This window comes from Rhipicephalus microplus, chromosome 4, assembly GCF_043290135.1.
Source record: "Rhipicephalus microplus isolate Deutch F79 chromosome 4, USDA_Rmic, whole genome shotgun sequence".
NCBI lineage: Eukaryota > Metazoa > Arthropoda > Arachnida > Ixodida > Ixodidae > Rhipicephalus > Rhipicephalus microplus.
Window position 1 is genome coordinate 23,190,374 of NC_134703.1, and position 25,930 is coordinate 23,216,303.

General features: G+C 45.9%; 1 protein-coding gene across 2 annotated transcripts in view; it reads right to left on the reverse strand.

Moving 5' to 3' along the window:
* LOC119171729 (condensin-2 complex subunit G2) overlaps positions 1–25,930 on the reverse strand; it is a 69,697-nt gene that overhangs the window by 27,382 nt on the left and 16,385 nt on the right. For both annotated transcript variants that reach the window (XM_037422546.2, XM_037422545.2), the window contains exons 6-15: positions 20,478–20,572; positions 13,253–13,325; positions 11,377–11,460; positions 7,776–7,868; positions 7,375–7,497; positions 6,666–6,761; positions 4,728–4,811; positions 4,262–4,411; positions 2,775–3,000; positions 1,520–1,749 (exon numbers count right to left, since the gene is read on the reverse strand). In XM_037422546.2, the coding sequence (XP_037278443.2) occupies positions 1,520–1,749; positions 2,775–3,000; positions 4,262–4,411; positions 4,728–4,811; positions 6,666–6,761; positions 7,375–7,497; positions 7,776–7,868; positions 11,377–11,460; positions 13,253–13,325; positions 20,478–20,572 (1,254 nt within the window). The remainder of the gene's footprint in view (positions 1–1,519; positions 1,750–2,774; positions 3,001–4,261; positions 4,412–4,727; positions 4,812–6,665; positions 6,762–7,374; positions 7,498–7,775; positions 7,869–11,376; positions 11,461–13,252; positions 13,326–20,477; positions 20,573–25,930) is intronic.

Sequence of the window (25,930 nt, forward strand, 5' to 3'; positions counted from 1 at the left end):
TATTCATGAATAAAAATATTAAAAAAAAATACACCACTCCATCTCCCCAAAGTCAATGATGATGAGTAGGCAAAGCAGTGGGACACTGCAGTGTGAGCGGACATCACCACTGACGCATATAATTGAGTGACGAAGAGGCGTGCAGTTATATGCAAGGCTTGGGACAGGACAGTGGAAATGCTAAGGCGACTTCGAGTGGAACCAGAAGGAGTTGCTTGGGCGCTGGACGAGCTAAACAGTTATATACTATGTTTATTGGTCATACATGGTTATATCATGTTGAGTTGGGGATTTTATTCCGTCTTAATTATTATAGCTTCGTAGACCATGAAATGTAGAGCCAATGGTTATTTCATCAGGTCTAGCATTAAGCTGGCAAAGACTGGGTCTACGCACATTTCCGTGGTAGTTGTTGGTTGTTTTTAGCCATACAAAATGCATTGTAGAGCGCATTAAGACATCACATACTGCACAAGCCAGTCGGCGTTGCGACCGTGTGGCATTTTTGTCCTTTTACTGCCACTTCCCACGCCCTTGACACTAGAGTAGTTTGTTGATGGCATTGCTGTTGAGCCGCCGCATCCTGCACTTTACGCTCATCTTCATCCATGGCACAAGGAGAATGTTCCGTGGTCGTCATTGTCATAGGGTACCTTGCGTGTGCTAAGACCACGGAGCAAGAATTTGAGGAGGAGGATCCCTAGGCGGCGGCAGCGCGCGAGGGCGGCGCGATAGCGTCACGGCGGAATGCAGGTTACGCCGAAGCACGACAGATGACGCTTTCGGCCTGTGGCCATCTTTTACATGCTCTTCTATGGACGAGACGCATAAAAATCATGATAGCGCCTCGTACATTGTAAAACTTCTAAGATTTCTGTCTGTAACATCAATCGGTAGATATGACAGATATTTTAGCTGCAGTCACTAATCGATACTGCCAGAATTATAGGCCGTACAGCGCTTGAAACGAACTGCTAATAGTGGCCCCTGAGCAGACGACGTCTGCCGCCGCATGCACGCGCCCCTCGCTCGCATATTGTGCGCGCGCATGTGTAGGTGGCCTTGGGAGGGAGAGTTTCCAACAAGTTCGTGCATCCCTTCATGATTTGCTGGTTTTCTTTCTCTTTAGCGCTCTCAGTGGCTTCCGGGCGTTTTTCCGTGGCTATTTTCTTTCTCCGTGGCTAAGACACTTATTCTTCGTTGTCATCGCCACCATAGTCATCGTGACGGTGTACAGAGGGTACTTTGTATGTGCTGTGCATGTGATAACACGCTAGTTTTTTATTGTTATCAGCGTCATCGTAATGGCTTATAGTGGGCACAACGGACAACGCACAATGGACATGCCTAAACCCTTAAGGTGCTTCACCCTTGAAAAAGAACAGTTCGAATTCCACTGTCCACACCTGCATGTTTCACATATGAAGTAAAGTCAAACTTCTTGCTATGTAGCTGAAGTATTTTCCTCCAAGCGGGAATATAAAACTGATAATGCAGAAAGGTAGGTAGGTATACTTACACCAGACATCAGCTCATTTTTCATTGACAGGCTGCTGTAGATGATCGCCAGTGCCTCAACAAGTATGTGAACGGACTTCTGATCCACGGTTTTCACGTTCTTGTAGATGTCCAAGTCATCTGCCTGATTGCTGCCGATTTCGTCTGGTAGGAGGTTTTCCTTTGCACACGTCTTTTTGAGCAGCCCCACATTATTAATTATAACTCTGCAGATGGTGATCAGGAACTCGACTGAAAATGACCGCAACGAGAAAAACAAAATATCACGCAAACTCAGCAAAAAAAAAATAAAAGTGGTAGCAGCCCAATGAAAAGAACCAAATGTTGCTTGTCAGTCTACAGTGCATTCCAATTTGTCATGCAACAGATCTCCTCACAAGCACAGTGGTAAACCAATTTTGAAATATCTGTCAAGTCTTTATACATACGTAACATATAAGCAAGACAGACTTCAATGACACATCACTCAATATTTTTTACCAAGTCTGCCTGAAGCTTCTTGCATGAGTGCATATCAACTTGGGCACTTTGTTTACATTAGCAGTCAAAACAGCTGCTGTTGATCATGCTCTAACCAAGAGAGAAACCAGCCCAAACCAAGCCCTATTTAAAAAGAGGGAGCTGTATTTGTATAATGTACATTCGATGCACTCAGAACTTGTTGGAACTTCAGGCAACGTTTTTGAACAACTGTTTTCAAGTTCATCCCTCGCAGTCTCTCTGAAAACCTTGCTTCAGATGGTCTGATGCCGGCACTGGACTTTCAAATCAAGCCACTATCTCACGATGATTGGAGCACAGGCAACCTTTGTTGTTACCAGGGGATAGAGATTCACTATATGCATAGATCAAACTTTTGTCTATGGGGAAGTTATGATAATAGGTAATTCAGTCACTGCACGAAGGTATAATAAAGATAGTACTCAAATTTTCATTGTAATATTGGCTGCAATGCAGCATCACTTTTTTTCTTTAATGTTTTTCTTTTTTTATTAGGCTTAATTATTTGAAAAGATTTTGCTTCAAATCAATTTTACTCTTCTAGCATTTTTATTGTTTACTTTGGTCAGAAGTATCACTCGCATCTTGTTACTGAATGTGGGCAGGAGAGGTTCAAGAAAAGTCTGAATTGGGCCTAATATTTCGCTGTTCACACAACGATTTCGAGCCTTCATCATAACATTCATTTCGTGTCACAATTTTACTGTGGGCACATTTTAAAAAAAATGAAAAGCAAACTTGCAACTCATACGCACTGATGGGCTTCAGTGGTGCAATCTGTGTCAACTGGGCGTAGAACACTTGGAAAGAGGCCGGATTTATCGAGTAGAGAAGCAAGCAGCGCTCCAGGTTCTGCCTGCGGTCAGCTGCGTCTGGATTGAAATAGCTGTTCCGCAGCAACGTGGCAATCTTCAGTGAGAGCTGCGGCTTGCCCATGGCCAGCAGCGAGAGCAGAACTTTGGGGTCGGCGTACTCCCAGAACTAAAAGTGACAGCACATCAATTGAGCTGTACCCTACTTCTTATCTGTACAAGGTACAAACAAGGGGAGAAAAAGAAAGAGGGGCTACAAGTCGGCTTGTCTTGAAAGACCAATCTTATGGATTAGTTAAATTAGAGGAAGAGGATATTATTACATTGTTGGGAAAACATTTTCAAGATTAAACCTATTTGTTGAGATAACTCAGGCACAGCAAAATGCAATATAACAGCGGTAAGCACTGTTGAAGATCTGGTATACAGGGCTCATGTGCCACCCATATGGGTAAATCGCAGTACGCAATTGCCTACACTACACTGTTTGTGTCATGCACATACACAACTAGAGTAATTGAAAATTTTCGATGAAGTTTAAATACGTCAATGTGCAGCTTGTATCCAGCAGTCGCACATGCAGAAGTCTAAAAAATGAAAGCTGTTCATAGCAAAAAAAGGAAAATGAGAATACTGCTTAATATGACCGAAAGAAAATTTTGCTCACAGAAAAAGCATGTTTCCAGCCGAAATATGGATACGTTATGGCTGCCCGTAAACAATAACTACTATTTGGCACAATGACATAAGTATGCAGTAGTACTTGGATGTGCTCATGATGAAGCCCGTTTGTTGAAAATTGAAAAAAGTAAAGTTTAGTCGTTACTTTATCATGAAGTAATTACATTTTTATCACACACTAATTAAGACTAGCCATTTTATCCTGAATCAATTAATCTCTTACACAGATACACAAACACTACAGTTACAAATTCAGAAAGAATATTTTGTCAATGAACTAATGTACAGAGTAACGTTGCTGAAGCACAGAGGAAGGGAGCAGCCAGGGTAGCAGAGCAGCGGTTTAGACTAATCTTCTCTTTTCACCATATGTCAGTTTTCACTTTTAGCAAAAATGGAAAAAGTACAGCAGGCAACACTTTAGACTTCACCAAAGCATCAATATAGCTTGGAAATTTTCGGACTAGCACAGAAACTATGAGACTACTCGAGGTCAGTGGTAGCTCAATTGACTGTGAGAATTCCCACAAACATTGTCAAAAGAACAAGTAAATTGAGAAGTATCACTGCCAACAAATTGTACCGTTGTGAGAAAAGGACCTGCCCGAGTGCGAATTCAAGTGGCACTGTTGCGCCACCCCAGCTGCCCATTCCGTTTGATTCATCTTTTGAGGCTATCCTGGGGGGTGGACCACAAAATATCACGGAGACAGATAGCTACAGCAAAGACAAAAGAAAGAATACTATGCCTTAAATCCCGGTATACCGCGAGCTGCAGACAGGAGCGAGACATAGGACACCTGGACAGCGTAAGTATCGTTGAGGCTGTCTTTCCTCTTGGGTATAAGGGTCTTGAGCAAGTTGTGCGTCGCCGGATTGCTGACCATGGTAGCAAGTCCCTGTGAGGGAAGTTCTGTATTCAATGCACTGCTTTTCTAGGCAGCCTTGAGGTTCAGAGTCCTGGCTGTCAATACATCCTAATATTGCTTGAATCTGAGTGCGCCTTTTTTTCAAGCTTTGCGAGGTGACAGTTGCCATCGCAGCCTCCATACAATTGTGTGCGAATCATCGATTACAACGTCACAAAGGCACAGCACTACCACAGCGCAAAGTTCACCCTGCATTCAATGAGACTTTGTACAGCACTAAACATATTTGCTTTCATCTACAAGATTTCATCAAACTAAGTCGAGTGAAAATAAAAGGCCATCTCACCTGGTTAACCCGAATTCTCGATTCAGGAGAGTTTTTGTCCTGCGCATTCTTCTCAATCAGGACCTTGGCAAGAGATTTCCGTTGCTGTTGCAAAGAAAAACAGCGCCATAATCACATCACAAGAGCTGCAGTAAACAACGCACTGAGAAATAAAAGTAATCTACAGGTTGAGTCCATCTACAACGAGACCGTTTATAACATCGTATCTGATACACTCGAATCTCATTATTTCGAACACGCTTAATTCGAACCCACAATGAGATCCCGTCAAAGCTATGTGTATTCCAATGGGCGAAAACGCCCGGTAATTCGAATGCGCAAGCACTAGCGATGGTTAATTTGAACATACCGCGCTCCGAAAATGCTCTTAGCATCCAGCCCAATCCGGCGTCGGCACCTGCGACACCTCAACGCTGCGTGCAAAGTAAATGAAAAGGAAAGAAAAGGCTCCAATGGAATGTTTGTCCTTTCTCAAATGCCGATCTGCAACGCGCCCGTGTCACGCTTTTACCTTTTCCGTTCAAGCCACATAAAGACCCTCCTCCTTCCAATGCCGCGCGCAAAGAGAGAGAAAAAAAGAAAGTTGTCGCTGGGTGAAACGATTGTGTGGTTGAAGGAAAGAGAAAAGGCACTGTCTTCTGCAGCCCCTGCCCCTTGCGGGAGCACGGCTCTGCGCCTTGAGGGGGGGGGGGGGGTGTCTCTCGCGCGCCCGTCCCACGCTTCCCCTTTTTCTTCCCTGCCACGTAATCCTCCTTTTAACGATGCGTACGAAAAGAGCAAAAAAAATGGCAGCATATCCACGGGGTGAATGATGAGAGTGGGGCAAAGCATCCGTCTGTCCATTCGTTCTTGCTTCCGTCTGTTCATGCGTCCGTCTGTGTGACCATCCGTGCGTCCATCTGCCCGTCTGTGCGTGCATCTGTTCGTGTGTCCGCATGTCCATCTGTGCATCCGTCCCTGCGTTCATCCATGCATCCACCCCTGCGTCCGTCCATGCATCTGTCTGTGTGTCCGTTCATCCATCTAGTCAACACTCAAAGTACCACCATCTCGTATCTTTTCATCATATATGCGTCCGTCTGTGTGACCGTCTGTGCGTGCATCTGTTCGTGCATCCGCACGTTCGTCCGTGCGTTCATGCATTTGTCCCTGCGTCCGTCCATGCGTCCATTCGACCGTGCAGCCATCCGTGCGTCCGTTTATGCATCTGTCTGTGTCTTGCTTGGCTTTCTGCGCCTATGGCTTTCTGCGCCTATAAGACATGGCTTTCTGCGCCTATAAGATGCATTGCTAAGCGCCATGCACCTCATCCACACCCTCAGAAAATGAGTCTACTGCATACGAGGAAACGAAAGGAGGAGAAGCTGTTTTTTTCTGAACTTCCGAAGCGATGCCAGAAGAGCCCAACGCAGTGCCCATTAACGAAAAGTTGCCGGAACTGAGGTCGGTGCTTAATGAAGATGAGGCGCATCTGGACCACTTCATGCAGACGATTCTGTAGAAACGTCCGGGTGCCTCCCGATGAAACGATCGTTGCACGCGAACAGCGGTGAGAGCGGAGACTCCGACGACGTGGTTGAGCAGCCCACTCAGGTACTTAAAAGGCCCTATGGATGATACAGTCCTTCTGAGACTTTACTTTTGTGAAGGAGCTTCAGCTCAGCTACGTTGAGCACCCTTGATGCGCTTGAGAAAGCTGTGCGCAAGCTTCGCATGAAGCAATCAAAGCTGACAGAGAACGGCTTTTCTACAGATAAGCACATTATTGCACTAACTTACTTGCATGTAAATAAAATGTTGTGATCGCTCTTTTGTCTTTCCTCAAACCACTTATAGCAATTATCAATTATGAGGATAGAACTTCGTGGGTACTTAGATATCTTATAAGTGAACTGCACTGCAGCAAATTTTGAGAAGGCTTGGCATAGCTGTACTTACACGAACAGGAAAGATCTTGTAATAATCTGTCATGAGGCTCAGCACATTTCTGACAGCGAGAGTTCGAATTTCTGGACGTGCATCAGATAGAAGGTTCTGGGGAAAAAAAGCATACATTGAAATCCGTTCACTTCACTCGGGCACTGTGTGAATGAAGGCTTGTCCATGTACAGAGTGAAGCACACCAGGCAGCAAGACTAGATTTCCGCATCTTGAAAGGCACACGTCTTACGTAACATATGCTTGGGTTGGGTAAGGCTGAGCAGAGCTCTGTATGCAGTTACGGCACCTTTTCACAACATGCCCATGAGCAGCACTTTGGCAAGATGGCGGAAGCACTAAAAAAAAGTTTATGGTGTGCAAAACAGTTTGCTGGTGTCTATGTGGCAAAGGTATATTGTGCAAAAATTTATTATCTACACACGAAACACCCGAAAAAATAAAAAAAAAAAACATGCTAATGAATTGCAGAAAATATGAGAAAAGTTAAGGCAACCATATCAAAACAATAAACATCACACGATGTCAGGAATGTTGTGCACATAACAAATGATTTGACAATAACATATTTCAATGCTACATTAGCAAGTAATGAATATATGCCAGTAGGAAATATAGGTACAACGAAAGGCATTTTCGCATCAATGTTTTCTTATGCCAACTTTAAAAGCCACGAGCAAATGCGAAACAAGCATGTTGGGAAACTCACATGCATCACTTGAAAGTGTGTTGTTAACTCCTCTTGCTGCAATGCAACTTGAGTGTTCTCCACAAGAGGAAATGTGTCGAAAAAGATCCTGGCTGCAGAGTACCGCACCTTGGGATGCCGTGCCTGGATTAAAAAAAAAAAAAAAAGAAAAGAAAAAAAAAAACAAGGTTGCGACATGCGGGTCCTAAAATTCCTCGGGTCCTAAAATTCCTCAAGTGTCCCTTATTCAAGTTTCTCATTGACTAAGGCACCATCAGAACATGTCCCTGAAAACAATCTCTCCCAAGCAATGGGTCACGCGTTGTGCAGCCCCCTCTGCATAATGCCACACGGTTCTCAAGGCAACTTGCAGTTCACACACTTCGACTTCACTTGCATTCAACAAGAATGATAATGCTCACCTGGAGGCCCCGCCAAAGGATAGGGTAGTAAGCCCGGCACAACATCAAACAGATGGGTCTGTTCTTTCGAGCCGCGTGCAGAACTTTCAGAAACTGCAAGGATAGAAGAATGAAGCCTTGCACACACGTACGAACATACACAGGAGTACCTCGGGGCTGCTTTCTGAAGGTCAATTCCACAAAAGATTGAAAAACATGGTATACTCGATGTCTTTGATTTTTCTGATAATGTTGTATCTTATGCCCACAAGACTGAATAGCGCGAAATTACAACTCATATTCAAATAAATTTTTTTTTCAACCGAGGAAAATTCGACAAGCGTTTCCATATATATATATATGTATGTATATATATATATATATATATATATATATATATAGCAGAAGTACAACTAAAACGGAAGTAGTTCTCATTGTTTTAAGAAATTTTGAGGAAACAATTTTTTTAAAAATTGCCCCAAACGCTGCATTCTTAAACATGAGTCAATTTTGGGACACTGCGGCTACCTCTGTGAACACGTTGGATAGTTCATATTTGCAGTATGAATAGGTCTTTACGTGAACAAGCAACACGTGCATTTGTATATGTATATTACTTTTTAAAGTAATAAATTGTTAAGCTCGAATCATCCAAAAAAGCCAAAGTGTTCTTAGATTCAAAATGCAATGTAAAAAGTGGGCCCTATATTTTGTTCAAAACCTCGGAAAATGTTCTCAGAGGACTGCAAAATCATATGAAAAAGCATGTTGCATCATTTTTGTTGGAACAACAATTTAAAAATGATTATGTTTCCAGTCAGGTCACTAGTGCGAATAAGACATTATTGTCGCGAATAATGTCTTATGCGCGATAAAAAACAAAATAAAACACATTTTTTCTCTTTTAAGTTTGGCTAGATGGCACTAATTATGTCTTTTTGGTGAGTGCAAACCATTTTGTAAAGAGATCGTTTCAAGTAAACTTATTTGCAGGGTTCGTGCCTCCACGACAGTGTTTGACACCCCGGAGTAAAAGGCAGCTCATCCATTTGTACCCTCTTTTTATTTCACCTACTTCGGTTAAACGGGATTCATATCTTCGATATGCTCAAGAATGCATTCCCTTCGTGCTTCTCTTATGATGCCGTGCGGTGGCAGAATTTAAAACCAAGGTCACTTGCAGGAATCTAAAGGAACTTCCGAAGAGCAGATGCCAAAAGGTTTTGTTTTTGTTAGCCCCAATGCGTAAACTGTCTAACCATAGGCGATCAATGCAAAGTTTAAAAAGGGTGAATTACATGAAGATTCATAGCAGCTGTACTGGCCACGGACGAAACACGTTTTCTTCACGTTCAACAGATCTACATTTCCAAACATGCCACGAACAGATGCCTTCAACCCGGGGGGGGTAAGCTCTCATTCTTTCTCTTAATTCCGGAAGCCCTCGATCTCACAGGCTAGTGCATGAATAAGCTCAATATTTCTCAACTTGTCTTGTAATACTGCGACCAGTTCAAGTGCTTTCTGTATGACACCACCGCTTTCTGCTTGTAGGTTGTGAAGATTCCTGATGCTTCACGACTCCACCGATTCCATCACATGAGTTTTTTCCATGTTCAGAGGCAGAGAAGAGCCAGTTTGTTGCTTTGTAGCCTTTGCGTGACAGCTCATACAACTGAAATTTGTTCTTGAAGTGGCTTGCTGCTTCATCACTTACGTAGGTGACAGGACTTTCAGCGGGTATTTGAGGGCATTCGTGGACGTTGCTTAACGCGAAGCAGGCATGGGCTGTGTCATGTGACACGTCATCGCTTATAACTGCACAACTACGTGTTGCCTTTCTGGTAGTTACAACACAAGTAAAAATTGACACTTGTTTCTTGTGCCAATGATAGGACTGAACTTCATTTGAAACAACTGCTGTCCAATTTTCCGGGACGTCGAAATGTAGCACAGACGATGCTTGCTGCTCGCATTGTTTTGCTTCACGAACTGCCGCAGACTGTTTTCGTCATACGTAATCGTGCGGCACCCACTACGAGATCCAGTTTGCAAGCTCCATCACAAAGGAAGCCACAGGTGATGTTTTCTTTGTAAGGTCGCCCTTTTCCCACACCACGTAGGTGACGTCAGCCTTGAAGGGTGCCCCTAATGTTCTTATAGTTATTCCTTGTCTGAATGGACACAACTCACAGTCACCGATGTAACACTGCATTGTTGGTGACGAACACATAAACAGTTTCTCCAAGTTCTCGACGGTGTAGATATCACCAATCAAGCTTTTCAAAGCATAAACGCAAAGCATGGTGTTTGCACAGTATAAACAAGGACAAACCTCTTGGCGTGGAGTAAGCAGAACCCAACTAGGCCAGAGGAAATAAAATTTTGATGCCATAGAAATGCCTGGATTATTTTCTTAAAATACAACATATGCCTCCCGAATGGAGCAAGTCATAAATCTTCTGGCAATGTGCCGTTTTTCATTGTCAACAATAACAGCCACGTCGTCCTTTTTGTTCGGGCTTTGCCGTGAGCACCCATGCTCATCTTTTGTGTAATAGTCCATAGCAGTTTCCACCTCTTTGGCACTTAAGCAAGATCTGTACTGTAGATCTGGGGCAGCCCACACACCGTGCTTCTCACGCCAGCTTCGTGACTTTTGAAGCATGTAGCTTGATAGACTTGGTATTGCGACTTGGAATGTTCGTGTATCAAGATTTGCTGACAGTAGTGTCAACAATTGCTGGCGCTCTTTGTAAGATGTTGATGCTTGGTAGGCTTTTTCCAAATTTACCAGCCATTCACTGCAGACACCACCATTCCTACTTGACGGCCCAGGACGGTCAGTTGTTCCAAATATGCTGTGGACTCCGGTTTGAATTTTCCTTGAAATGGCACTTTCCATTTCTTCCCGCTTTCTCTCTCTGCATAAGCTTTTCTTTGCTTTTCAGGAACACAACCAAGGAGCCTCATTGGTGAAATGTTAGCAAAATCTGTCAACTTGTTCATCTCACCGACTGTCTCGTGCTCCGGAATAAAGAAGTCACCAGTACCGCAGGAACCTGAGTAAGATGAAACCATGCCCTTGTATCTCTTGAAGCAGTGCTGGCATACCTGGCCTCCCTTTTGAACTGAGCGGGCACCCTGCTTTAAGAATTTCGGCAAAATAGATACACCGATATTTTCTACGCGCCGGAAATTCCGCTGCAGTGGAATTTCCTTCTTGTGCACCTTAAGATAGTCAGCACAACAAATTCGGCCATGGCGATAACGCTTACCCATGGCCACCTTCACAGCACACGACAGTGATCGCACCAAGGTGAAGCACAGTTTAGGAGCGTAACTTCTCTCTCAGATGGAAGGAATGAGGTTCCCAAAAGTCAGCATAGCTGCAATCCTGAAGACTTGTGCATTCAGGAGTCTGCAACATGGCGCAGTGACCCTACCAAGAACTGAAAGGGGCCACTCTCATGGTGTTCCCCAACATATTTCTCAAACTGAGATTATGTAAGTGTTTATGCTATGACTGCAAGAATATGTTTTGCGGTCATTAGGGAGTCAAAAAAAAAAATGTCAGACGCGGAGTGTAACAAGGTTTATCAATGAATATTTCATCACTTGCCTTAAACAAGTTCTCATGGTGGCCCGCAGAAAGATTCCCGTTCACTGCCCAATGCATTATCTCTTGCATGTTTTCTTCGAGGACCTGCCGCATTACAGGAGCAAGGTGGGGAAAAGGCATAATCAAAAATAAGGAAGATGAACTGTACCACATAATACACTGCAAGAACATAATACATGTACTATGACAGTGGACTTGGCAAGACGAAAAAGGCATTAAAAAGACCCCGCAGAGGTAGCCAGCATGGTAGATACGCTACACAGCAGCGATGCTACCTAGGACTTCCTATATTGAACAATTTCTTGAGCAGCAAAGTTTATCTTGGCGCACTTCGGAGCAGGCAATAATGCATCTGGGAAAATTCCGTAGTACCCAATTTCCCATTGAAGAAATAACGCACATTTTAGGTTTGAACACCAGAATCTAGTTATTCTAGATTCAAGCAAAAATGGAAGAGGAAGAGAGGAAAGCATGGCTTTCATATAGTTTTACACAATTGTTTTATACAAATTAAACACAATTTCTAAAGGTTTTCTTTTTATTTTGCCAGATTTACGAGGCAGACCAGAAACGAACGATCCCTAAACTAAGACCCAGGAATTTTTACTATTTATTTGCATCTTTCTCAATGTTTGAGTCGCAAACAAGATGACTCTTCGCTCACAAGCCACTCCCACGCCGCCACTGACACTGGAATTTCTGCGAAATGAGCTCTTGAACGCGATCGTATTGGAGGTACAAAATTTATGTATTCATCAGGAAAGTGATATTGATGTAACACATTTGTTTATTGCTTTCTTGATGCTTTTGATGACTTGGCATTTAGTTATTTTGGATTTGTTATTGCTTGTGAAAAATATATTAACAAGCTGTTACTGCAATTGTGACGTCAAGGACATTTATGAACAGTCTCGTGCTAAATGACTCTAGCGTGAGAGCAAGCATTCACAGGGCTCCAAAGGTTTGGAAACCACAGGCAATCTCAGCAGCAATGTCATATTAGAAGACATTGAGCAAAAAGCTCTCCACACCAATACACTAGCAAGCCATGTGTGCTCCCCCTCCCTCCACTTCCCTCTCTCTTTTTTTTTTTTGCATGGACAGACCTTATCACTATGTTTCATAGTACACAAGGCAGCCAGAAAGTTTTGCAAACACACAACTCTGCCTTCTAGCAAGGAGGGTCTCGGATCCCTCGTTATTACTACTGGCAAACGGAGGGTCGCTTCAGGGCATGCAGCAATCAGTAGAAAATGTTTTGAGAGTATCCAGATGAAAGCAGCCAATATAGCAAGCAGTTTTCAACATGCCGGGTAGTAATCCAAAGGCTTTACATCATGGATGCCAGATTTTATGCAGAAAATTAGTTCTGCTTTCTTGCGGCACACTTTGGCTTGCCAAAGTGCGGTGCCACGAACACACAGTCTAAGTAAATAGTGCTGTCACTGTACACCATTTAAAATAGCACTTGTTTCAAACTAAGAATTGCTTTTGATACTTTGGCTGTTCCATGACCTTTTTCTCTTACGACTATGAGCAGGGAGGAATGTTGACTTATTCCTCTGCTTTAATGTTCTACTCAGCTATCACTAAGCTAAACTGTACTTCATTTCACATGGCTGGTGAGACAACATAGTAAAAAAACTGCTTCTGAACACAAGCACTTCTTACAGTGCTAGACGTAAAATGATACGTCTAGCACTGTAAGAAGTGCTTGTGTTCAGAAGCAGTTTTTTTACTATGTTGTCTCACCAGCCATGTGAAATGAAGTACAGTTTAGCTTAGTGATAGCTGATACGTCTAGCACTGTAAGAAATGCTTCTCGCAAGGGAGCAATAGTACAACGTGCAAGAATATGCACAGCATGCCACCTCACCGTAGCCTGTGGTGTGTTGCCCACTTCTTTCCATGCGGAGATATATGCTTGGGCCAGCAACTGGATGTGCGAACTGAAACAGATGGGGTGACAGCTATAGAGGGTATGCCCGAGTTAAAATGCCAATGTGGTCAAAAAAGTGTTGACGCGCCTCTTCCTATGGACCTCTCTCACAAACGTACAAAAGCAAATAAAGGCTGCCCATGTGTTTCAGGGCAAGCAGAAGGGGAGGGATTTTTTTTTTTTTACCCTGGGGGTGCAGTGGAATTGAATCAACTTTGCCTTGCTATTACCCATATTACAATGTTTAGAGAGCACTTGATATAGTCACTGGGTCGTGATGTGGACAAAGGCGCAGCTCAAACAATAAACTGTTTATTTGTGCCAAACCTGTATATACGGTTACAGAAGTTTCACACTTGTTATAGTATTGTCACGGGGTCGTGACAACGACGAAGGGAGCAGACAATAGGTCGAAAATAAAACTGTTCATTCAGCTGAACTTGTGACCACGTAAAAAGAAATTGAGATTGCAGGAAGACACTGGCACTGATATCGGCGAACCGAGCATCGGCCGTCTATCAACTGACAAGCGGTGAAGCGTGTCGGCATTTATACCCTTGCCATAGAATATTCTAGCGTTATCGATAGTGGCGACGTAGGTTCCTGAATAATCTGCAATGTAATCAATGCAATGCAATGCAATCTTAACAAAACGATCTACTACAGCCTCGAAGCTTCTCAAACATTGTAGGCATGGTTTGCGCTGAACGTAGTGTAACAGGGTGATAAAAAAACTTGAGGAAAGGAACGTGGCATTGCCCCTCCTCTGAAAAAGGAATCGCCCCGATGCTTTAACAAAAGACGAAGGTACAATAGTAAAGACAATAAACAATAGGTACAAGCGATAAAGCACAGCAACGACCAGAAAAGACAGTCCTCAGGTTCGCGCATGTAATGGCTTAAAGTGCACGACATGGACGACTTCTGGTCGAGCACAGCGCCGTTGAGAGTTCGTAATTTAGTTGGGAAGAACTTCGTAGTCGAGTGGGCCGAGACGTCGAACTACTCGGTACAATCCGAAGTACCGTCGCAGAAGTTTTTCAGTGAGCCCACGTCGGTGTATCGGAGTCTATATCCAGGCACGGTCCCCGAGCTGGTACCCCACGAAGCTTCGTCGAAGATTGTAACAACGGCTGTCGATCGCCTGCCGATTCTTTATGCACAGGCGGACAAGTTGATGAGCTTCTTCAGCAAGCTGAAGGTAGGCAATGACGTTGAGGTTCTCTTCGTCAGCGACGTTTGAAAGCATAGTGTCGAGCGTCATTGCCAGGCTCCTACCGTAGACCAACTTGTACGGCGTGATCTGCGTCGTTTCTTGGACGGCCGTATTAACACGAAGGTCACATATGGAAGGATTTCATCCCACGTCTTGTGCTCGACGTCGACGTACACAGTCAGCATATCAGTGATAGTCTTAGTAAGATGCTCGGTGAGGCCTTTGGTCTGTGTATGGTAGACAGTGGTCCAGCGGTGACTTGTCTGGCTGTACCTCAGAACCGCCCGAGTTAGGTCCACCGTAAAGGCCGTACCTCTATCAGTAATGTGGACCTGTGGGGCTCCATGACGTAGGACCATGTTCTCGTCGAAAAACTTTGCTACCTCGGAGACACTGCCTTTGGGAAAGGCCTTTGTCTCAGCGTAGCGTGTGAGGTAATCAGTAGCTACGACAACCCATTTGTTCCTGGAATTCGACATAGGGGTGTGCCCCAGTAAGTCCATGCCGATTTGCATGGAACGGTCGGCGAGGTGGCTCGATTGGCTGGAAGAGTCTGGCTGGCCAAGTCAGCGGTGTCTTTCGTCGCAAACACTAGCAGCAGGTCCTGACGTAACGAGTGACGTCGGCGGCAAGTCGTGGCCAGTTGTACTTTTTTTGTATTCTAGCGAGCATACGGGAAACACCGAGGTGTCGGGTCGTAGTGTAGAGCTTCCAAGTACTTCTGGTCTCACAGCTGAAGGAACTACGAGAAGATGTCCGGCTTGAAGGGGCGAGAAGTTTTTCTTAAGGAGAACTCTGTTTCGCAAGGAGAACGACTCCAGTCCTCTCTTTAAAACATTAGAAACAGTCGTGCTATTACCCTCAACGTATTCCACAACGCTTCCGAGTTCCGGGTCAGCTCGCTGTTGCTCGGTGAAGTCGTTGGCAATTATCGTTCCTAAGAAGCTGTCCTCATCCAGGCAGTCAGGCAGCGGTGGTTCGTCAGGGGCACGAGACAAGCAGTTAGCGTCAGAGAGTTTTCTTCCAGACTTGTAAGCGACGGTCACGTCGAAATCTTGAAGTCTGAGGCTCCACAGTATGAGGAGACCCGAAGGGTACTTCAAGTTAGCTAGCCAACAAAAGGCGTGGTGGTCGCTCACGACTTTCAAAGGCCTGCCGTAGAGGTAGGGTCGAAACTTTGACGCTGCCCAGATGATGGCAAGGCACTCCTTTTCTGTTGCGGAATAGTAGGCCTCAGCCTTGGATAGCGACCGGATTGCATAATTGATAACCCTTTCCCCACCACCAGTCTTTTGCACAAGGACGACGCCGAGTTCTACGCTGCTTGCATCGGGGTGTGTACTTCTGTTTCGGCGTATTCGTCGAAATGCGCCAATATCGGTGGTGTCTGGAGGCGTCGTTTAAGTTCCTGAAATGCTTTCTTTTGAGCTGCTTCCCACATAAATGCGATGTTTTTCGTGAGGTGAGTTAGCGGCTCGGCGATCTGTGAAAAACGTTTGACGAAATGCCTGTAATAGGCGCACAATCCGAGAAAACGGCGTACAGCATTCTTGCCAGTGGGCAGTGGGAAATCGGCGATGACGACTTTTTTTCGCGGGTTGGGACAGATTCCAGACTTGCTAATGACGTGTTCCAGGAACAACGGCATCTCGTGCGAGAAACGGCACTTTTCTGGCTTCAGGGTTAGTCCAGAGGTGCCGATAGCTTGAAGTACCGCTTCAAGGCGCCGGAGATGCTTGTAGAAGCTGGAGCAAAACACATCATCCAAGTACACGAAGCAAGTCTGCCATTTCATTCCAGCCAGCATGGTGTCCATAATGCGCTGGACTGTCGCAGGCGCCGAGCAAAGACCAAAAGACATGACCGTAAACTCAAAGAGGCCATCCGGTGTGATGAAGGCAGTCTTCTCTCGATCTCTCTTGTCAACTTCAATTTGCAAATAGCCCGTTTTAAGGTCCATCGAGGAAAAGTACTTGGCGTTGTGAAGTCGGTCCAGGGCATCGTCTATACGTGAAAGAGGGTACACGTCCTTCTTTGCGATTTTGTTCAGGTGGCGATAATCGACGCAAAAACATAGGATCCCGTCCTTCTTCTTCACTAATACCATGGCTGACGCCCATGGACTCTTGGATGGCTGAATTATGTCATTGCGTAGCATTTCGTCAACTTGTTTCTTCACGGCGTGGCGCTCGTGCGTCAAGACTCGGTATGGGCTTTGTCGAACTGGTCGGGCACTTTCTTCTGTTATGATGCGATGTTTTGGCGATTGGAGTTTGTCCAATCCGCGATGATGACGAGAAGCATTCTTTGAATTGCAAGAGCAGGGACTAGAACTGGTCTTGCTTGCACTTTGAAAGTCTCAGATAGACATCGAAATCTGGTTCGGGACCTCGGTTTGTTGAAGCAGCATCAGCAGGATTGAAGAGGAAGAATGAATAACTGGCCTCCAAGAATTCATTGATGTAGGCGACCGTCATACCACGGTTGATGTGCCTGTAATCGTGACTGAAGTTTGTCAGCACCACCTTTGCTTTGCCAACACGCAGCTCAGCTAAGCCTCTTGCGACGCAAATCTGACGATTCAGAAGTAGGTGTTGATCGCCCTCGATGATGCCTTCAAGGTTTTCGGCTTTTTCGGTTACAACGAAAATGATAACGCTGGAGGAAGGGGGCACGGTGACCTGCTCTTCTAGCACATTCAATGCGTGATTCCTTGGCGTTGTAGGGGTCGGCAGCGTGTTTTCTGAGGTTAGTGTGATTGACTCTGACCTCAGGTCAATGACAGCGCCTTGTTGACTTAGAAGTCCATTCCAAGTATCACATCCCTGGAGCAATTTTGTAAGATGACAAAGCATTGATAGTGACTAGCTGTGCAAACTCCAGTCAGCGTTATTAAGTGACCTCCAGAGGTCCGGATGCAGTCCTCACTTTTTTCAACTTCGCGGTGAATGCCCCACTGATGCCACAATAGTCTGCTCCGGTGTCAACGAGAGCTCCGACACTGTGGTCATCGATGAGGACGTCGAGGTCGCTAGTTCGTCTCCTCGCGTTGCGGTTAGATTGCGGTGTCGGATTTCTGGTACGACGGTTTGTACCGCTGCTTCGATGTTGCGTCATCAAGTCGTTTCTGGCCTGAAGTTTTGACGCCAGGGCAACGTTCATGTTGCGGTGGGTTCCTGAAGTTTCGTCATAGCGTCGGCGGCGGCAGCGGAGGATCTTCGGCAGTTTGTCGTACAGCAACTGCACCTCCACTGGTTGCTGTTTTTTGTTTTCCGAGTGATGCGGGCTAGGCGACCGGCCACGGATTGGGCCAGTGTACGTACGGCCGGCGGTGCAGCGAGTTGTAGCGGCTGGGTGACGGGGAATGGTATGGTCATCGTTCTTGCCACTGTGTTCCAGTGATGTAATCGGCAATTTCGCAAGGCATTTCTCCCAGCTACACACACGGCACGTTGACGGCAAATCCCCGGAGCCCCATCTGTCGGTACTGGCAGCGGCGGTAAATGTGGCCAGCCTCCCCGCAGTAGCATAGCGGGTGATTGTCAGGGGCGCGCCAAACGTCCGTTTTCCTTGGTGTGTAGCGCTGACCCAGAGGAGAACTGTAGGGCATCGGTGGTGGTGGCGGCGAGGTTGCCTGGCAACGGCAGTTCGGCGAAGCGTCGTCTTGGTAAGGACGCGAAGGAAGCATGTAGCCTCGGGCTGCAGCAACGTAGCTCATTGCTTGCGGTTGAGGCTGCGGTGCTTCAAAAACTGCAAGCGATTGCCTAACTTCTTCGCGGACAATACCGGCAATCTAGTCCACGTGGGGCTGCGATGAAGGCAGCAGCTTCCGTAGCTCCTCCCGCACGATCAGTCGGATCGTTTCATGTATGTCTTCGGAGCCGAGGGCGTGAACAGCTGAGCTGTCTTGCATCGATTGCCGATCGTACTGGCAGGTACGCATTTCTAAACTTTTTTAAATTGTCGTAGCGTCTGAGACAAACTCTTGAACTGTTTTTGATAATGATATGTGGGGTTTAAGGTTCCAAAACCACCATATGATTATTAGAGACACCGTAGTGGAGGGCTCCAGAAATTCCGACCACCTGGGGTTCTTTAATGTGATTGAACTGTTTTTGGAGGGTTCTGAACTAGCCCAGCGAAGAGGTCTTGCTAACGGACTTTCTTCTGTCTCTCATGTCAGGATCGGTGAGTGGGAACAAACGAATCATTTCTTCTGCGAAAACTTGGACACTTTCACTCGAAAGCTGCGCCCTCCTTTCCAGCACAGCAGCAGCCCTTTCTTTTCAGGCGACGCTCGTGAACGTTTTGAGAAATGCGCCGCAAAAGAGATCCCAGGTTTGAAGCGACGACTCGTGATTTTCGAACCAGGTCTTTGCCGCATCTTCCAGGTAAAAGTAGATGTGATGCAGTTTTTCTTCCAAGTCTTACTGGTTCGAGACGGCCACTTGGTCATGCGTCTCGAGCCAGGTCTCCGCTTCTTCACATGATGATCTTTGGAAGGTCGGTGGCGCTCTCGGCTGATTCATTACGGCCGTGGCCTGCGTTGGCGCAGGGCCAGTCATAGTGGACGCCGCAGTGATGGTAGCCTTGGGCTTGCGAAAGTTTATCGGGTAGAGCCCCGTACTCTGGCTGCCGACCTCACTGCCTGTGGCTAGCTCGCTGATCGAGGTTGGCTTCAATGTCCTCTTCACGGTGTAGGCTTGTCTTACGACTGGAGGAGGGCGTTTGGTACATGGGCCAGGAAGCACCTCCACCAAATGTCACGGGGTCGTGACGTGAAGGCAGCAGACTGCAGGTTGAACAATAAATTTTTATTTGGGCCGAACCTGTGGCTACATAAAAGGAAAGTCAGATTACAGCAAGACACTGGCACTGATAGCGGCGAACAAAACATTGGCGAAGCGTGTCGGCATTTATACACTTGCCATCGAATATTCTAGGGTTATCATTAGCGGCGACGTAGGTTCCTGAAAAATCTGCAATGTTCATGAAGTGGGCGTTATCTTAACAAAACAATCTACTACAGCCTCGAAGCTTCTCAAACATCATAGGCGCGGTTTGCGCTGAATGTAGTGTAACAGGGCGATAACAAAACTCGAGGAAAGGAACGTGGCAATATAACAGAGAGCAGAGGCCAGCATATTTTTCTTTTTTCCTCTTCCTATAGCTGCCCATCTCCCTTCACTACACTACCGGCCAACGCTTAGTTCTCAGCCACACTATACATACACTCAGAATGTAGTGTAACAGGGCGATAACAAAACTTGAGGAAAGGAACGTGGCAATATATCAGAGAGCAGAGGCCAGCATACTTTTCTTTTTTCCCCTTCCTATAGCTGCCCATCTCCCTTCACTACACTACCGACCAACGCTTAGTTCTCAGCCACACTTTACATACAATAACAATTTTTGGATATAACGAAAATACTGAACATTCGTTATAAACATATATTCTTAGCACCGTACTTATGACAAAATCTATGCTTCACTTATTTTGTTACTACCAATAATTTGTTATACCCTGGTGCGAGTGTAGTTGTTCTGTCAGCCAGCTTTCTACTATGTTAGCCCTGGTCTCTTTCTTTAACCTTACACTAGTTATGTTCAAGAACATATACATGCAACAATGCCAACATACTTTAAACCACAAGGCTTTAATCTGTGCCTAGAGAGAGGTTTTCTTCGATGCAAAGCAGAGCCACTTGAAGACTTGTAGCAACAACAAGTTCAAAATGTACGTTATGTTGAGCTAGTTGGTACATATTTAGTTGAAATACGTGGCGCAAGATTGCCAATGAGAAGAACGAGAAGAGACAGCACTCTTTCTGTGTGTGTCTTCTTGTCCTTCTCATTCACAACCTTGCGCCACGTATTTCAACTGAATTCAACATGGTTTAACAAAATCAACTGAACAAAAACTAACGAACAGCAATCATGACAAACCTTGCCATGGTTGCCAAGGCACCATCCACCAACTTGTATATGCTATTGGCAAGGCCCCTGTCTACTGTCAAGAGAAAGGAAATAAACTTCTTTCCCTGTAAAAAGAGAAATACGGAAAGCAATAAGAAACCTCAGAAATGAGTGAAGAGTCAACTAAGTCGATTGCAGTTTTTCTAACAAAATGCAAAATGACCCCGAGTCTCAAAACTGAAACATTCTGCCGTATTTTTAAAAGCTGCCAAAAATAATCAAGAAAACAAAGAGTACACATGGCTCTGAGACATTACCTCAGCACCAAGACAAGAGGAAAATGGGGGATTAAGACCCCAGTAGTATTTGTCAAAGAACAGTGGAAATGGTTTCTGAGGCACTGCGTCCTCTCTCCCTCTATAAATAAACTTCTAGAAGACAGTGCTGTCATCTTCAGACTTACATCAATACTATTCTGAATACCAAGATGCTCAACGAGACCATTCAGAATTGATTACACCATTTCCCAATTGACACATGAAGCAAATCTGTTAGCTGGAGGTGTCCTCTTGTTACACAGGCCCTCCTTCCCTAGCTGTATTCTCATATTTATTGATTTACTTATTTACCTATTTATTGATTAAATATATGATGCTAAAAAAGGCATTATTATAAAGAAGTACAGTGTGTAAAAAAAAGTCAAGTTCACGCTCAAGGGCAAAGCAATGAATGCGATAGCAAAAAAATTGAATGTAGCATGACGAACAACAAGCAGTTAAGACACTTGCACCTTCCTTCTTAAGCACGAAAAAGGAGTCTCGAAAAGAACATACAGGTACACACAGACAAAAAATGGTAATTCGAGTAACAGTGACAAATGTGGTTGGTGTTGCCTCACTTACTGGTGCTCAATTTTTGATGGCACTAAATTTTTTCGACAGTTCCTATAGGTGTGTTTCAGCAACATGCTGTAAGTATTGTCGTGATTCAACGTAAGCAGGTGGCATAGAGTCCGAGAAAGGACGGCGTGTTTTTAGGCAGCAGCCAAGAGCAAAGGCATAAAAAAAGCATGCCGTCTTCTTCGGTCCGCATCCCTTTTCACGAGACTGCTGGCGCGCACATCGTCTTCGTTCTCTATTTCGAGCGCGACATTTGTCTCCCCTTGAAGGGCCACTCACCAGGCCCCATAACAAATTTTAGTTAGACAGTGGAAGTTGTTGGGTGATCGATGAGTAACATTTTGCCACAAAAATATTTTGAATCAGTTCATCACGAGCGGAGAAAACAGGTTTTTGAAGCAACGCAAAATGAGGATGAGAGGCTCGAAACTCTTGCTGCTCCTCCGCGTAGCCTTCGCAAGCCAAATCTCTACCCCACCCTCTTCAGCATCTGACCATGAGGTGACGTGCGCATGACGTGCCCAAGCAAGACCAACCCCCGAGCACGCGAGCAGCGTTGCTTTGTTGACCAGCGTTATTTTGTGGTCTTCTGCCTGTTTCTGTGGGATCGTTTGAAAACGCTGGCCCAGACGCGGTAGAATGGATGAGTGCGCGAACGCGTAGGAGCGTAGAGGCACAAATGCATGCGAAACGACGACACATTAGCCCCGCATCTCATTGCAATTCGCAGAACAAAAATGGAAAAAAGACGCTCACATTCCCTTCATGCGTTATAAACTACACATACTGTGTTAAATAATTTTGGCCATATCACGTGCCACTGTCTGCAACATCACAGCAGTCGTCTACGTAGAGGATCAATGTCACTGCATTGCCGTGTACGCAGGGTCATTCGTACGCGCATGTCATGCCCTCATTCTCTAGGCGCCTGCCGGCAGAGGGGAAAAGGAGCAGTGTTCTTCTTGAAATTAGACCCATTCTCGCGGCGCGTAGAGTTGCGAATTTTGGCAGACGAGATCGTGAACGCCTCGAAATTGTCGAACCTGGTGAGTGGCCCTTTAAAAGAGCATCGCCCCGATGCTTATTGCTGAGCAAGTTATTCGCGCATACACTCACTTTGTACAAGTGATGGTGCTTCGCAGAGTCACTCGCCGACGTATGGTTTAATGCACACTACGTGCACAAGTTCAGGTCTGTGCTGGCGACGCCTTGTACAGTTTGGGCTATCCAGGACGATCTCGTAGGTATCGTCACTTAGTCGTCTCAGTACTCGAAAAGGTCCCAAGTATCTTCTGGGCAACTTTTCAGATAGTCCCCGTCTTCGTGCAGGCGTCTACACCAATACTCTGTCCCCGGTTTCGTACGTTACAGGTGTACGACGTAGGTTAAAGCGACCTGCATCGTACGCTTGCTGTTGGTATATTCGCAGACGTGCGAGCTGCCAGGCTTCCTCTGCGCGTTGAGTGAACGCGTCAGCCCTCGTTTCATTGTCATCGCATTTGTGTGGCAGCATCGTGTCCAACATCGTCCTTACTTCTCGTCCGTGAACAAGACTGAATGGGGTCATCCGTGTCGTTTTTTGTTTAGCAATATTGTATGCAAACACTATGTAAGGGAGAATCGCATCCCAAGTTTCGTGCTCGATATCCACATACATTGAAAGCCTGTCTTGTTGAGCCGCTCGGTCAGCCTGTTGGTTTGTGGATATGGTTAGGCTGTCGACTTACGATTAATAGTACTGCTGAGCACCAACACATGATCTAAAAGCGCGGCCGTGAATGCAGTTCCGCGACCTGTTATAACGATCGACGGCGCACCGTGTCTCGGCACAATGTTCCCTATGAAGAATTGGGCCACCTCCTCTGCTGTAGCTCTCTGGATGGCTTTTGTCTCGGCGTAGCAAGTAAGGTAGTTGGTCGCCACTATAACCTAGCGGTTACCAGCACTAGAGGTGAGTCTGGGCCAGTAATACCTCTTCCGAACTCTGGCCGGTGTGCGCGTGTAGCCTAAATGTCCAGATGTGACCTCGTTGTGGCAAGCTTGCAATACCTCAAAACAAAGAGCGGTAGGGACGACAAACAGGTAGGTGGACCCGTCTGACGACAAGTTCTTTTTGTAAAGGATATTGTTTCGCAGACAGAACAACGATAGTCCTCTTGCAAAGGCTTTGGGCACATTCTGGCTTCATCCTTCTAAATAATTGATCAAGCGAAGTAGCTCAGGATTGTCATGCTGGTGATCTGCAATGGTGGACGTGTCGACGATTCTGAGCAATGCTGTCTCTTCATCAAGGGAAGCAGCAGACTCTATCGGTGATCGAGACAGGCAGTCGACATCCGTGTGTTGTTTTCCCGTCTTGTACACCATCATTATATCAAATTCCTGTAGTCTAAGGCTCCAGTGTGTCGATCCCCCAGAAGGATTTTTCAGACTTGTTAACCAACACAATGAATGGTGGTCACTGATAACCTTGAATGGGCGGCCGTACAAGTATGGACGAAATTTCATAACTGCCCACATCACGGCGAGGCATTCTTTTTCAGTTGTCGAGTAATTTGCTTCCGTGCGTGACAGAGTTCTCCTTCCGTAAGCGATCACTCTTTCCTCGTTGTCCTGGCGCAGAACAAGCACAGCTCTTGACGCCAACATTGCTGGCGTCAGTATGGAGCACTGTAGGGGCCATCTCATAAAATGGGCAAGCACGGGGGTCGTGTGTAGACGGTGCCGCAAGTCATTGAAAGCAGCTTCCTGTTTGTTGCCCCAAACAAACGCACCGTCATCCCTCGTGAGACGAGTTAAAGGCGACGCAATGCACAAAAAGTCTGGAATAAACCGCCAATAATATGCACAGAGACCCAGAAAACGTGTGAATGCCTTTTTATCTGATGGTGTTGGAAACTGTGCGACAGCGAAAAGTTTCACGAGATTTGGACAAACTCCTGCGAACTGACGACATGGATAAGAAACTGTAGTTCCTCAAAGTAGAAGTGACACTTCTCCGGCTCGAGCGTCAGGCCTGCGGCCAGTATGGCCTGCAAGACCACCTGCAATCGTTCGAGGTATTCGTCAAACGTTTCAGAAAACACAGCCTCCAGCAAAGGTTGGGACGAAGGTGCGGCTGTAGGTGGCTGGTAGTATGACGTGATAGGCGGGATGGGTGGTGGATGGTGGACACCGTCGGCATAACTCATTTGACGCTGCTCGCGACCGAGATCAGCTGCTGAGAAAGCATGCCTAAGTTCGTCACGAATGACTGCGGCAACAGCGGTCACTGGTGTATCCACTGGCGGATTCCAAAGCTTCTGAAGTTCTTCTCGAACAATATCTCTAATCAGATCACGAAGGGAGCCTTGATTGTCCAGAGTCACTGAAGCGATATGATTGGGGTAGTAGTGGACGAGCAGTCATACTGCCTCAATGTTTGGTGCAGAGCACGCTCAATGGCAGAGGCTTCTCTTATATAGTCGGCCACGGTAGTTGGGGCATTACGCACAAGTCCAGCGATTAGTTGTTGATTCACGCTGCGCATAAGCTAGCGCAGCTTCTTTTCCTTGGACATATTGGGATCAGCCCGACAACACAGGCGCGTCATGTCTGCCACAGTTTCGTTAGGTTTTTGAAGTCAAAACTCGAGCGACTGCTGAGCCCGCTCTCGAAGGTCGACTCTAGCAATCAGCTGCTGACAAAACTCCTCCCACGTCGATATACAGCCTTCTCGATTCTCAAGCCACGTGCAAGCGCTGTCATTGAGAGTGAAGTACATGCGGGCGAGCTTCTGCTGAGCATTCCACTGGTTGATGTCGGCAACGCGTCTGTAATGCTCAAGCCAATCTTCAACATCTTCATGTGGGGTACCACTGAAGCAATCAGGTACAAGTGGCCGAAGAAGCGTTACCTGGGCTGCCTTGTATCGCTTAGACCACCTGTGGCTGGCTGGTGGAGGCCATTCGCAGAGGCACGAAATTCCTGGTAGAATGTTCATCCAAAGAGGTCCGCTCAGGAGAAAGGCCTAGCAACCACCGACTAAAGCGGTACACTGGTGTTGTAACAGGTGACTGCGTGTCGGGACTTGAAGACTGCTCCCTGATGGGGTGTAGAGCATCAGCAGGCTCAAAGTCCAGCACCTCCACCAGTGTCGCGGTTCAACGTAAGCAGACCACCGAGACGCTGAGTAAGAGAACCGATGACGTGTTTTTATGCAGCAGCCAAGAGCAAAAACAAACAAAAGCACGCCACCTTCTTTGGTCCGTGTCCCTTTTCACGAGACTGTTGGCATGCACATAGTCTTCATTCTCTGTCTATTTCAAGCCTGGCAGTATAGACAAGGCACATCCAGACGTTCTTAGATGTTTCCTTTTCTTTTGAAGTGTGGCGTGTAGAGTAGCCCCTCCAAGTCTCAAGGTGTGCACATTCAACCTCCTGTTCCACATCACGAGTGGGCACAGAAAGGGGCCCCTTTTTCGTGCTTGCCTCAGGAGAAGTTTTCAAATTGATAAAAAAAAGTGTAGGGGTGTTCCATAATAAAAAGCATGCTGAAGAAGCTCATCCGATATCTGCACATCGCCAGCAGTGAATGGTGTGCAT